Genomic DNA, 16,730 nt, shown 5'->3' with positions numbered 1-16,730 from the left:
ATATAACATTAAACAAACACTATTTTTGCTAAAATATTAATAAATAATTATGAATGACATGACAATGCCTTATGATAATGTCAAACAGATTGACATTTTTAAAACATATAAAATCGATAATTTTATATATTTTATGATATCAAAATCATCAACTTTTTAATAATTATTTTTGATATATATATATATATATATTAACAATTTAATTTAATAAAAAATTTTTTTTAATATGAATAAAAAATCTTAACTATTGTTATATTTAACGTAAATGCATTTATATTAATATATACGTAATATAAAATAATAATTAATATAAAATAATGTGAATAAAAATATTTGAATCATTGCATTATTTTATTGCTTAAATATTTTTATTTTTGTTATTATTTTTGTTTTTCGTTATATTTTATTATCATTTTTTAGTTTTTTATTTTTATTCTATTAAATTTTATTCTTATTATATCATTAAAAAACAATTTTTAACAGAATCTTATTATTAAATATTATTATTAAAATTCTTTGCAAATAAAACAAATATATATATACATAAATTTTTAAAAACCAATAAAATATAATATAAATATAAAAAAATTTAAATATAATAAAATATAATATTTCTAATTTATTTAAAATTTTCTTTTTTTTTTAAATAAAAAATTACTATAATATAAATATATAATACTATAATAAAGTTATTTATATAAAATTTATATAAAAGTAAATTGTACTTTAAATGTATTATAAATTCAATTTAATTAATTAATAGTATATAAATAAAATAAATATTATAAATATTAGTGAATATTAATAAAATAATATTTTTTACAGAAAATCCAATAAAATCCTAAATAATTAAAATGAAAAGAAATATATTTTTTTGTTATAACTATCAATGATTATAATGTAATTAAAAATTTATTTATTAAAAAATATATCGCGTTGATAATTATACAATAGAGATAATTTTTTTTGAAAAATAAATAAATCAATTTATCAACTTACAATTATAAAAAATTTTAAAAATACTTAGAAGTAAAAAAAAACTTAGAAGTAAATTATAAAATTAAATTTTTTTTACTTTTTTTTTCTTAAAAAATGTATTTGATTATGAAATATAGAAAGAGGATAACAAAAAAATTATAGAACCTTTTTTATATTATATTTATAAACAGTCAATATTTTTTTCAATGACATAAAATAAAGCTTTTAAAAAGCTTTTAATAGAACTAGTTTTATAATATATATATTTTTTTTTATTATATTTTGAAAGTTAAAATATAAGTTTCTATTTTATTAGTTAAAAAAAAAAGAAATAATTTTGAAAAAATCTCCTAATATAAAAAAAAAAAAAAATAAAAAGAAATAAAAATAAAAAGAAACATATCCATATAAATACTTACCTTTTTTTATTTAACACAAAACATAAAAATTTTGAAATAAATAAATATTTTATTTTTAAAAAAAATAAAAAAATCATAAAATAAACTAATATATATTATGTAATAATTATATAAATGTCAATATTACTATTAATATTAATATTTAATATTGATACAAATATAATATAAATACAGATGAATTTTTTACACAACTTAAAAATAATATTCTATATAATACTAAGTCATTTAAATAAAAGATATAATATGTATACAATATTTTTAAAATATTTGCTCTTTTTTTTTTAATCATAATTAAATAAGAAATTAATAATTAAAATTATAAATGTTTTATCAATAAATTATTAATATTTAAAATTTAATTTATATATATGTAATTTGTATATATTGTATAATATATATATATAATAACGAATAAGAGAATTTTTTATAAAGTAATTAATAAGTAATTAAAATAATATTTATTATTATATGCTTTTTAAGATAAATTCAATTGGGATAATATTACCAATATTTGTTAATATCTATAAAATAAAATATAATGTTTATTGTCTATCTTTTTTAACAAATTATTATTCACATTTTGTAATAAATTTCAAATTTTTTATTCTTTCTAATATTATTTCATATATTTCCTCAGTTTTTCAAACTTTTTTAAAAATTAACATCCATATTAAATATAATAAAGTTTGAATTTAAATAAAATTTTCTATAGACATAATATTAATATAATTTTTATATTCTTCAAAATAATTTTTTTAGTTGAAATTTTTATTTAAGTTTTATAATAATGCCTTTTTTTTTATTGAAATAATATATTTTTTTTATCGAAAAATAAATCTATATTAAAAAAAGAAAATGCTACATATTCTGAGAATAAATATTACAAATATTTACCAAATTTATATTTATATTTATATTTAATTTGAATTGTAATTACTCGTTTATATTTATAAAGTAATTATAAAAAGCGCAAATTTTGACTTAAAATATTTGCAGAAATTGGAACAGTAAATCATTTCTTAATATAAAATTAACTATAAATACACACAAGCCTAAAATTTTTATAGTTTTATCATTATTTAGAATTTTTCAAAAAATAAATATATTTTAAATATATATCTATGGTTTTAAAAATTCTAAAAATGTGAAAAGAATTCTTTTAAAATGAAAATAATTATAAACTCTAGAAATTCAATATAATATATTTGAGCAGAAAAACAATATTTTAATTTCTAAAATTTTCATAAATTTTATATGAAAATTTTATATTAATCAAAAATCAGATTTATTAATTTTTAGTCAAATCTTTTAAATAAATTTAGTAAATTTATTGTTAATATAATATTATAATCATATAAATTCTTTAAATTTTTTATTAATTTACAATTTTATAATAATTACATAATTGCTAATACTTATTTCTTATTTCAAAATTTTTTTATCAAGAATCATAAGAAGTCATTTTTCACATATAATAATAATTGTTAATCTTTCAACTTGTTCTTTATTAAATTAAATATAATAGTAATTAGTATTATTATTAGTAATAATTAATTATAATAGTAATTAATTAAATAGTATTTTATTATTTTAAAGAATAATAAAAATTATTTTGATGAGTTTTCTTGAAATACCTTATGCAATTTAATTATTAAATTCTTTAAATTATATACTTAAATAACAGCTTAATTAACAATAATAATTATGATATGAACTGCATCTTGAATATAGGTATTTAAAGTTGCAACAAATTTCATGTTTAAAAGTCTCTTTATTTTTTCGAATTACTCAAATTTGATTCATTAAGAAAATTGAATTTGTGATTTTAATTAAACTTGATAATAGATTTTTTGATTGCATTTTCTCATTTGATAGGTGAAATTGATAGGTGAAATTATATAAAATTCTGCAATACAAGAAAAAATTTATCTCAAATTTATAATATTGAAATAAATTCAGAATTATAAATAGAAGAATTATAAATATAATGGAGAAATATGTACATATTTTTTACTTTCCTTTTACCATTATACTAAATATTTATTTTCGTAGCTTTTTTGCTTTTTTTTTGAGAATACTTCATGCAATTTGATTACTTTTCATTGTTTTTTCTTCTGAATTTTTATCTGTATCAATCATTAAATTTTTTTTTTCTTCTCCAGAAAAATTCCTCTAATCATACTTAAGAGGTTAAATTTTATTTTAAGATATCAAAAATTATCTTTTTTTATGTTTTTTTACAGTTTTTTTACTTTATATCTTTTAATAGTTTTATAATGAATAGAATTTAAAAATAATTAGTTTTTAGAAAATTATTGATTTAACACTTATTCATATATAAAGTTATCAGTGATTTTAAATTTTACTAGAACGCCATATTAATGTATATCCACGTATATGTATAGTTCGTTCAATGAACAAAGACGCTTAAGAGCAAAGACTATTTAATCGAGAAAAAAATTTAAATTTTTATACTTTGAAATAAGGATGTTCAATTTCGATTCAATTTTTCAAAAAATAGATCCTTTTTAAAATTTTTATAGTAAATTTTGTTTTATAATTTTTATGATAATATTTTATTTTATTAATAATATAATCTTGATTATAGAATACAATAAATATAATAAGAATAAGTTATAAAATATATTAAATCAGAATATGACACATACATAGATATGTATACATACATGAATATTTTTCTTGAAAATAAAATCTCGTAAAAAAATTTCATATTTTCGAATTATTTTTTGTAAAATCATGTAAAATTATGTAATGTAAAATCATTCCCTTTTTGGTTGTATTATTAGTTATCAATCATATATATTAACAAATCATATTTATGTTAATCTATTTTTATAGTAATTTAAGTTTTTTATGTCAATATCATATTATATATAACATATTAGATATAATTAAAAATAATATAAATATAAATGTATAACGCGCACGCACATATACGCACACACACATATAAAATATATATTTCAAAAAATCTATTCTTAAAATTTTATTAATTCAATAAGTACGTTAAATTAAAATTAAAAACATTGCTTTTTAAATATTTTATTTTATCGTATTTTTTATTCCATTCTGTATTTTCATTATGATATTAATTAATATAAAGTATTATTTTTATGAGAAAACAATTTATATATTAGATTAACTTCAGAAACGTACGATTAATAGTAGTTCTTTTGTTTAATTTTTTAAAATAATTTTTTGCTGTCGTGAACATCGTGAAGATTTAATTTAAAATTTATTAATTCGTTTATTGGAATAATAATTATATGTATGAAGATTTCCAGAGAATGCTTAATCTCATAAAAATTGCAGAACCATCAAATAAATTTTTTCTTGATGCAAAAACAAATAATAGAATAGAATATAGAATATAGAATATAGAATAATAGAAATAGGTTAACAACCGTGTAATTTTTTAAAAAAATGATTTGAGAATTTCTCTTTGATTGAAAAAATTTGAAATTTAGATTCCTTAATTCCATTTTTATTTTTCATTTCACATTTTTATAAAAGTGAAAACAAGTGAAACAAAATAAAAATACATAATATTTAGAATTTTTATAAAATATTAATAATATTTTTATATACATATAAATACTTATATTTTTTATTACATTTTCAAAAAATAATTTTTTTTACGATTTTTATTAAGTAAACAATGAAACCTTATTAAAAGTATTTTTTTTTAATAAGATAATATTTAGATAATTTTTATTTAAAAAAACCTCAGAAATTTCTATAAAAAATGAAAAAGCTTATCGGAAAATGCTATTGAGGATGAATTTTTTTGATCATTTTTAGACCACAGAATGCCGAAAAGTGAAATTTTGTCTGTTAAGATAATTAGACTGGTTTCGAAATAACTGACTGAAATTAAAAGAAAACGTGTCATGGAAAATCATGCTTCTAGATGCAAAGACATTGTGATCAACAACTTAAAAATAATATAGACAGTTTGGAAAATAATTTAAACAATTGAGCATTTATTCAAAAAACTAAAGCAGAAATTGAGAATATGAAAACCTAAGTATCAAGATTTCGTTTGTTAATCTAATCAGAACGATTTAATTATTAAAATTTATTATCATAAAAAGTTCAGAGCAACAGTATATAAATGCATTACATCTTACAGGTTAAACACAGGAAAATTCAATTGTTAATCAATGTGCGGTAGTTGAAGAAAATAATTCTTTTTGAAGAATTTTAGTGTTTTTTATACAGCAAAAAACAATTGATTTTATATCGCATCTTTATTTTTGTAATCAGTTTTTCTATTAATATAAAATGTAATCAAGTAAGAATGTAGGTTAAAATTTTTCTTTCCTATTTTTTTTTTGTCAAAAATTAAGTCTTAGATTATATATTTTTGTATTTTTTGTTGAAATCCAGATTTTGTCTCATTTTTTTTTTATAGTTTTGCGAAGTTCTTAATATCGAAACTATTGTATCAGATAGTGTTAAAATCATTGTTTTTTCGTTACAGCATGTTTTTTTTTCTTGATATAAAGAGATTCAAATGATATTTATATTGTTTAATATTTTCATTGTTTAATTCTGTATGTGTCTCCTATATTTTGTGCGATTTCATGATTGAAATCTATTATTGATTGAATTTTAATAGAATTTTTATTTACAGTCATGGAATTTGAATATGATCAATATTTTTAAAACTATCAATACTGATATATTTCAATCTAACATTATCTCTGTAATGAATATGGATATTGTTTTATTATGTTATCGTCAAATTGTATTGTATCATATAAAATAAATAAAAATACTGTATCATATTCTTAAGCTGAATTAAATGCATTTGTATAGAAATGTTCACAATTGAAGCAATTATTTTTTCATTCTAGGATTTGATTATGTGTATTATCTTAGTATGTCTTATCATCTAAGTATGTCTTAATCAACCAGAGAATTATTTTATTTATATTCAATGATTGGAATTTATTTAATAATAATAAGAAGCTTTAAAAGATAACATAGATTTTTCAAAATAAATTTTTTTCAAAATAAATTTTGAATTTATTAGAGAATAATATATTATTGAAATTTGCAAGAATGGAAAATATTTTTAAAATGTATTTGAAGGGTAGATATGTATATCTGTAGCTATTCTCAATACTGTATTAGATCTATTTTTATAATACTTTGCTGAGATAAATAGTTGAATCATAATTGATTTTTTATATTCTATGTATTACATGCAATTAAGTTTTTTTCTCAATTATTATTCGGTAAAATTATTATTATCTTGCAAGTATTAGATATTTTATGTATGGTGTTCATATTAATTTTTGTCTGGTTTAATGTTATTTATTATTCATCAATTCATTTTATTCATTTATTTTTATTTTATATTAAATTTTAATTTAGTTTCTCCCATAGTTAATTTAATTTAAATTTAATATTTTAACTTTTTGATGAAATGCATACATTGGTATTTCTAAAAAGAAAATTTGAGAGTTGATATTGTGAGAACACTCAAACAATTTAAAAATTTTTGTAAGTAAATGAATTACTTAACAACAATATTAAGATTTTTAACATGATTTGTACCAGATGATTACAAAATCAGCAGATAGAATTGGGACTGATAAATTTTTATAATTTCAATCAGAAAGTATGTGATTTTAATAGATTTTTAAAGTACTCTATTTTGTACTTTTCTACAGTTTGATATAAATCTATTAATTCTGATTTGGATTGATCTATCTGTAAGAAAATTTATTATGAAGATTAGCATGAATTCGTTAATATTTATGTTAGAAAGAATTTAAAGTTTTTAAATATATTGTATGCTTTTTCATTATTAAGATATATAATAATGAAATATTTATTTCTTTTGGAAGACATGATATATTTGTTTCTACATTAATTAAAATTATTCTGAATCTATACTATCAGAATCTATATTAAATTGATGTTAAGAGATTACTGATATCTAAATATCAGAATCTTCTATTAATAATTTTTTTAATAATTTGCACATAAAATATTAGGCATAATTTTTAAAAACAAATGATCTTTCTGATTTATTGTTGTTAGAGTTCAAAAGAAATATTACTATGATTTTTATATTATATATTATATTTTTTTATTTTTCATTATTATTATTATTTTCATACATTGTTATTTTTTTTATAAATTATAATAATTGAACGATATTTTAAATTTTCAATATGTAATATCACACTTTCATTTGAATAGAAGGATCATTTTTCGTGTTTTTAAAAGTTATTAGATAATGAATATATTTTCAGAATTAAAATTACTGTTCCAACAGCATATTTCATATTCACTAAAAAATTTGTATATTATAAAATTTATTTAATTGTACAATTGTAAAGTTTTCATTTAATTATATCTCAATAGAGTTTTGAGATTCTTCCGAATTTCTATTCACAATGTGAATAAAATTAGCTTTATTAGTCAACTTATAAATAACTTTGGACAATTTTGAGTTATTAATTCGCTATTGATATATAGCAATAAAACAAAATTTTCATCAGATATTATATGAATTTTGAAAATTATATTTTTGTCAATAAAAATTGTGATTCTTGATATATCACATATTAATTCTATAAAAATTAATAAAAGTAATATATTGTTATAAAAAATTATTTTGTACTAAATATTTCAAATGTGATTTGCAAAAAAAACCAGAAAGAAAAATAAAAAGAAATTCATGATATAATGACAATAGGAATATATTATTATTCATTCATAATCACAATGAATTTTAAATTTTATTTTATATTATTGCTTTATTTTTCCAAAATTCCTTTGTATTTTTTATAATGAAAAGAATTTATTATAATAATTTGATTTATTATCCAAAATATCCGAAAAATATGAAAACACCAGTTAATTGATGATTTTTAAAATAATTTCGAGCAATATTTTTCTTTAAAACTTTTCATTAAATTTACTAACGAATTATTAATAAAAAAAAACTGATTAATCACGTTGTCAAAATATAAATTACTTAAAACGTTTTGATTAACTATGTGCTATTACAAGTGATTACAATTAATTGTTGCAGTGAACTGAATGATAAATGCAATTGATTTGACGATATATTGCCTTCGTATGTGTTATTTTTTGATGTTTTATCTGTAAGCAGTTTAGTATTACGCAAATCTGTCAAGAATAAGAACATATATCAATGATATATATTCAATATATCAAAATACCATCAATGTTAAGAAAAGATATCCAAAAAAAAGATTTCCAATGTCTGATTTTATCTACTTATTTGATCAATTTTTTTTAATTCAATGTAATTCATGTATAATTGTTTATTTTTTATTCTAAATGTATTTTTTATTAATAAAAAATCTTTATTATATGTAATATGTACTTTCAATTTGTTTCTTAGTTGGCGGCACATAGTCAACACTATCTTTATGTCTAAATTCAATCAAAATATTTTTCGTTAATAATTCGTTAATAACAGAAAGTAATAAAAATTTTTACATAGGAATATTATTTGAAATTATTTTAGCAATTTCTGGATGTGTTCGTTTTTCATACAACTAATACAATTAATATAAACTTATACAACTAATCTTTTCGTCCTACTTTACTGCATGATGTAGCAAGTAAGTATAAAAAGTATTCAGTTGGAAGTTTCGAAGATAATTGCTCCGTATATGTGTTCAATAAATTATGTGTTTCTTCTTCGTAATCAAAATAAATATTTGATATACCAATCTCTTCATAAATTTCTTTCACACGTTTTACTTTTTCTTCATCAGCTATTCCATAACATTCCTATGATATTAATATTATTAGTAATTTATTCCATTTAGAAGAATAGAAGAAAATAAATGTGAAATATTATTAACAAAAATTTACTTTTAAAATTTTTTTTTGTTTAGCTGTAGCTCGCTGCAATGCAACCACTAAAGGCCATGTACATTTTCCTTCTTGTATATCAGTTCCACTTTTCCCTATGACATCACGTTTACCGTAACAATCTAAATAATCATCTCGTACTTGGAAAAGATGTCCTATATTTAGCAAAATTTTTTCTGCTTGTTTATATATTTCTGGATCAATTATGTTAGTCTATGAACAATGTATAATTAAAAAATATAACATTAATAAAAATGAATAGAAAAATCTATATTGTTTTGATATAAATATTAAAATTATAAGAATTAATAAAATTAAATAATATAATTAAATTATACTTACGAAACGCATAGCAAGAATGAATGGAAGTACAAATGAAAAATAAGATGTTTTATATTTTATTATAGTATTGTATCGGTCCATAGAAAAAAGATCAAAATTAAAATTTTTTTTCCAATCTGTCGATGTCAATATGTCTAAACATTCACCATAGCCTGCTTTTCTATGATACTGTAAATTATAATAAATATGTACTATAAATATAAACTGTAATAAATATTTGATAAATCGTACATTAATAATTACATTATTTTAAATTCTAAATTTATATAGAAAATTTAATTTAATAAAAATTTAATATAGAAAAAAATGTATGCATACAGTACAAAATTATAAAATTATACATAATTATTATAGTATATTATTCTTAAAATATTTGCAATATTCGTTATATATATTATAGAAAATCATTTTGAAATAATGTTATATATATTTTTACTATTAGTTTTTAATGAAATGATTTTTAGAATTGATAAAATATGTATTGAAGAAAAAAAAAAGAATAAATTGAAATTCATATGTTTTTAATTTAATAAGTAATATATTACTAATATATAATCAATACTAATCAATTCAATGTTATATGAATCCAATATTTTATAGAAAATACACAATTTTATTAATTTTTATAAAAAATGAAAATATACAAACATTGATGAATGATCAATTGAAAAATACATAATATAAATTCATTTATATTTCGAAAACAAAAAAATAAATATTTAAAAAAAATCAAAATGAAAATAGGAATGAAAACAGAATTTATTAGTTTCAGATCTGTATGTTTATTTTTCAACAATATTCTCATATAAGAATATAAAATGTATAAATTTTCTCAATATGTATTTCTTTATTGAAATATTGTTACTATCAATTTTAAATCTAGAATTTCATTATCTCCTCCATTTTATTGTCCTTCATATCAATGAAACAAATATCTTTCTCGAAATGCGAAAAAAATTGAAAGTCATAAAATAAATTAAACGAGTAATAATTTATTGTAAAATATTAACTACTTATAAATTATTAATATATACAAAACCATGTTTTTTTTTTACGCATTATTAAAGGAACAATGTAGTTTTATTTTAATAATATTAATGTTCTTTTTTTTTTACTTCGGAATTATAGACAAGTATGCATTTTTTAGATAAATTTTATGTTATATTATACAATAAAATTAAACATTAAAATTATACAATAAAATTTTTTTTTTAAATTATTAATTTTCATAAAAAGGAGATTTTATTATAATTATTATATTATTATTTTCTTTTTAAATTAAGATTATATATTATTTATAATAAAAAATAATAATTTTGATATAAAAAATTAAAATTTAAAATTATAAAATATAAAAATATAAAATTTTAATATAAAAAATTAATAATATATATTAAATATAGTTGTTTCTTTGAGCACTATTTACATAAATAAACAAATTTATTACTTACTTTCAAGAATGTATTCATGATATCTCCATAACAATTTTTCGATTTAAAATATTTCTGAATAAGTTTGTATATACATGTTTCTATAAGTAAAATATCATTAACTGCAAATAATCCAATTTTTACATGCCAGGCTGGTTGATTTCGTCGCATATTTGCATGATCTAAAATATCATCTGCCATTGTGTGAACTGCTTGCATCTATAATAATAATAATCATATATATAAACTCTTTAAAATTAGAAAGAAATAATATAAATTATGTTATATATTATATTATAAATAATAAAAATTTAAATAAAATCAATTTTTTTATTAGCTATATAAATTGTTAATAAATTGAAAAATAATAAATTCTAAAATAATATGAAACAAATAAAAAATTACTTACTATTTCTATACACCAGGCTAAGATATGAGCTAAACGAGTATTTTCTTCTGTTAATTGATTTTGAGATGTCAGCAATTTACATGCAATTACAAACGATACTGATCTTCGTTTTCCTCCTTTCGGAACATTATATTCTAATACCTAAAAGTTAAGAAATATTATTTCGATATTAAAATATAGTGAATATAGTTACGAATACGATTGCAGAGAGAAGAGAATATAATGGCTAATAATAGATTCATATATAATAAAATAAATTAGAGAAGATTGATATACTCATTCGAAAAAAAAAGTAAAAAAACTAAATAATAATATTTTAATAATCTTTTTACATATTTATATTTAACATTCTATTCTTTAACAAAAGCAAACATATTTTAAAAATTTTTTGAACCAAAAATATATTTAAAAAATGTTTTTTCGTCAGTAATGTAATGTCTCGAACTTTCGCATCCAAGAAAGAGTTAACACATAAATGAGAAAGCATAAGAGGTAAAAATAAAATAATTTATTTCGTATATATTTCAAATGAAATATTCGAATTGTTATGCCAACATATTGTGTATGACACCATACGTTTAACATTGAATCCATTTGGTTTGGTTGTGATTATAATAAATACAAGATGTATGTTTACTTTGTTTACCTTTTTGAATATGTATGTCATTTTCAAAATTCATGACATTAACATTAACAATTTTCACTTTGATTTATTTATTCAAAAATATTTATTATAGATTACGTAAAATTCAATTATTTTAGAAAGCTAAAGTTAAAATATTTATCATATATGTATGAAACTTTGACTATATGTCTCATATTTCTCGAAACGTAAAACTTTAAAATAATAACTTTAACAATATTTAATCTTAAACTTTAATTTAATCTTAAAGCAATGGAAGTTGACATATATATGTAACATCGAGTATATTTTTATTAAATTAATGATTCATATTTCATTAGCATAATGATAAAATTCTTATATAAATATAATAAAAATTTAATTAAATTAAATTTTTTACGAAAATGTATTTCTTTTTAGAAAATAGTTTAAGTTAATAAAGTTGCAATTGTAATCTACATTGTGATTTATATAGAGCAATCTATATTGAAACCTTTGCTTTTTTTTATTTTTATATACATAAAAAATAGAAATATGTTAAATCTTCCTAAATCAATATTTTCCAGGCTCCCTATATTATATAAAAATAATTATAAAGAAGAATAATTACCGATAAGTTTTAAGAATTAGAATAGAAAAAATATTAATAATTAAATTAATTATCTAATTAAATAATAAATATTAAATAATAATAAATAATAGTAATAATAATAAATATTAATAAATAAATAAATAATAAATATTAATAAAATATAATAAGTTAAATAATTTCTATTCATATCCTACAACATGGTGATAGAATGAGGGATTGTACAATTGTTTATACTGCAAATTTTGATATTAATAATTAATTCAAATTATTTTTTATGGCTGACTGATGATTAATTAAATTTTACGATTTTTAAATGATACTTAATAATATGATTTGAATTCTACAACAACTGACTAATTTTCGTGGCGACTAAATGATATCTGAATAAATTCTGATTTTCTGGAAAAATTGTCGCGGGTGGTTCTCTCTCTTACATTAGTTATTTTTGATGTAATTAAGAGATTAAATATAATTAAGAGAGAAAGAGAACAAATAGTTGGAAGGTGATTTCTAACTATGGATGAGCTTTCACGAATTTCTTCATGATCGATTTCAAGATATTTGGTTTGTAATTTGGCTATTGCTATTGTGTGCTGAAATAAATTTCTCGAATAATTATTATTATGACTTCGGAATAATATGAGAGAATAATGTAAACCTATTTTATATTTATTGCTGTTATAAATTTGAAAATTTAAATTGAGATTGTTATTGAAATTCAAGTTATTTTGGTATTTTATTATATATAAATCTTTATTTTTGCTTTTAATCATTGTATTTATAAATAAATATTCACGAAGAAATATAAATTCACGAAATATTCATTCATAGTTAATACAAAATCCATATTATTACTTTAGATAAATCAATTATTAATCGATTATCAATCAAGCATTAATATATGGATTAATATATAAGTATCTTCATATATTCATTTGCATTTATTTTAAAAATGTAAAATTTTTTCTGAAAAAATTTTCAATTATGCACATTAACTATACAAATCTAATATCGCTAATAATAAGTTTTCTTTAATTTTTTTATCAATAAGAAATAGGTTACTTTTAATGTTTTATAATATTAAATAATGTAATTTTTTTTACATATTTCTATTTATATATCGATTATTTCTGATACGCAAAGGTGTAATGTTAAATAAAAATGAAATTAAAAGATTAAAAACAAGAAAGTTGTTAAAAGAAAAATCATTGCGAGTTTATGAAATATCATCATGTTAATATAACATAATTTATTAACACAAGTATAAATACGAATTTTATAATAAATGTATATATCATTTTTTGTATCATATTGTATAATATTTTTTAATATTCGAAGAAGCAATAATCTAATCTAACTAAATTAATAACTAAATTATATACAAAGAAAGTATTTATGTTTGATAAGATTTAAATTTTTAATAAAATTTAGTTCTTATATTAATATATTTTATGTACGAGAAATTATGATATATAATTCGAAATTTATATTATATTACTTGATGATACATAATTAAAAAAAAAAAAAATAGATACCTCTGTTATCCATTTGTTAACGTCTAATAATTCTTCATTATTATCTTTTGTCAATTCATTAACAATATTGGGCCATACGGTCATTAATTTGTTTCTTTCATCATTGAACGAATCGACAAGTCGTCGTACCTTATTTGATCTTAAACAAAAGAATTTTATAACATGTTCATTTTTTGATCATTTCTTTAGTTAATCTTTAATTGTCGCTCATACAAAATAATTTTATTGTTTTTATTGTCAAATGAAAAACTTATCATGAATAAGGTTTCTAAAATAAAGAAGCATCACTTATTTTAATGAATTTTGAATATATTATTTTGATTTTTATTTCTCGAAAATTGTTGAAAATATTTCATATAAATTTACATATTTCAACAATGATTTCGATTCAATATCTTACATTATGCATTGTTTAATGTTTTTTATTATCTTTTTTATATTTTTTGTATTCTAAATAATCTAACTATAGAAAAAAAATTGAATTAATAACTGTCATATGTCAAAATCATATTAGAATATGATTTTGAAACGATTTATATTGTATAATAAATTAAATAATAAATTATGCAAATTTCATATTCGATATAAAAATATTTTTTTATAAATTAGTAGATTATTAATATATACTTTAAGAAAATTTCATTAGAACAAAATTTTTATATTTATTGAAAAATCATATTTTTATTAATTCTTATACGGAATATATAAAAAATATAAAAATATTCTTTAATTGGAGATTTTGTAAAATAATTTTTCGTTATAGCTTTGTGAATGCATTATTAATTAAAAAAAAAAAAAGAAAAAATACTGATCAATCATTATGAAATGTAATATAATCAATTGTATTTCTGAAAGTAATTAAATGTTATTCATATAGATCGAAGAAATCAAATTTATATTAAAATTTAAAAAGCTAAATCCAAGTCCATGAAAAATCTTTCTATGAATTTAGAAAGTTAATATCGTAATCAATGATACTGAAGATGTCATTGGATCTCCTAAATGATGACAATCTCAAGGCTAAATCGAATTATACGAACTTGAGACGATTGTTGCTCAAAAATGGTAAATAATACAAAAGCGCTGATTCGTAGGCGTTCACTATAAATTTCGTCAAATATAAGGTTATATTTGTTATAAAATTAAATTGATCTAATTTTAATAGAATAAAAAATTAAGATCATTTTAATTAAACTTTTCAAACTTAAAATTCAAAATATTCACGAATAATAAATGCTCGTAAAATTTAATAATGATGTTTCAAAAAAAATTCCTTGCAAGTCTATTTCTATTATTGTCGACCACTTGTACTTATAAAATTATATAATCAGGCAATTATTGTAAGAGATACATTATGTAAGAGGTACATTATGTATATTTTTACATATATAATTAGGCCTATCGCGCCCAATAACATAGTTCATTTAATCATCATTTACTTATTATTCGTTAAAAAAATCTTATATTTTTCTTTTTATATCGGAATTTTGAACAACGAATAAATCTTATACAAAGTATATGAATAATGAGTTTATTTATTACTTCTCAGTTCGATATATATTTTTGTCGATATATTCAGTAATTATAATAAACACTTTGTTTGATATATATTATTTGGATTTATTCATTTGTAAAAAAAAAAAAAAAAAAAAATGTGAAAAATTATTAAAAGATTTTTAGTAGAGAATTGATATTCTCATATTTTTTTATACAATTTTTTATATTTAATTACATAAATGATTGTATACAATAATAAATATAATACGGCATAATTATGATAAAATAAATACGATATTTTATAATATTATTAATATTATAAATTAATTATGAATTTATTTAATGCTTAATATATTGACTTTATAATTAAATAGAGTCAATAAAACATAATAAAATATATCGCTGTATATATATTAAACATATTTTTTTGAGAGATAAAATTGAATATTTCTCTTCAATTTACAAATATAAAAATTTAACAATGATGATTAATAATAAAAGTTTAGTAATAAAAGTGATTAGTAATAAAAGAAATTATAATAAAAAATATTTTTACTTACGTATGATATTTTAAAGGCGTATTTATTTTATAACAAGATATCTTATTCTTGTGATTATATCCTATTGTTGATTCTTGGCATTTCCACCATAATGAATTTTTTCTAATATTTGTAAAATTAAAAATTTTTTGTGTATTTCGTTCACACAAATTGATATATCTTGATAAAATATAAAACATTTCTATAAAAAAATTATATCGAATTATATTAATGAATAAACTATAATATTTAGCATATTTGTGATATTTCAACTTTCTTGTGCTCAGTCAGCTATTTTATATAGCCAAGGTTACCGTTACTGGACATGTGACGCGAAGGAGGGATTTCAAATAGTAAAACAAAAATATTTATGTTAATTTTTTCTCATTTGTTATCTTGTTACATTAAGTGGTAATTTTTGCTCAAAATTAATTGTTATAGATATTGTTATATATGTATATAGTTAACAATTTTATA

General features: G+C 17.9%; 1 protein-coding gene across 1 annotated transcript; it reads right to left on the bottom strand.

Annotated features, from left to right (window-relative positions):
• Nucleotides 1-8,348: 8,348 nt before the first annotated feature.
• Nucleotides 8,349-16,517, bottom strand: LOC102654683 (farnesyl pyrophosphate synthase). The gene is made up of 7 exons (XM_006572034.3): nucleotides 16,275-16,517; nucleotides 14,218-14,356; nucleotides 11,469-11,609; nucleotides 11,081-11,278; nucleotides 9,630-9,797; nucleotides 9,288-9,500; nucleotides 8,349-9,203 (listed from the first exon to the last, which is right to left on the bottom strand). The coding sequence occupies exons 1-7, from the start codon at nucleotides 16,451-16,453 to the stop codon at nucleotides 8,994-8,996; spliced, it is 1,248 nt and encodes a 415-aa protein (XP_006572097.2). The 5' UTR covers nucleotides 16,454-16,517; the 3' UTR covers nucleotides 8,349-8,993.
• Between the last annotated feature and the right edge of the window lie 213 nt (nucleotides 16,518-16,730).

The sequence above is a fragment of the Apis mellifera genome, linkage group LG13 (assembly GCF_003254395.2).
Source record: "Apis mellifera strain DH4 linkage group LG13, Amel_HAv3.1, whole genome shotgun sequence".
Classification (NCBI taxonomy): Eukaryota; Metazoa; Arthropoda; class Insecta; order Hymenoptera; family Apidae; genus Apis; species Apis mellifera.
This window is presented reverse-complemented; position numbering and strand designations above follow the sequence as displayed.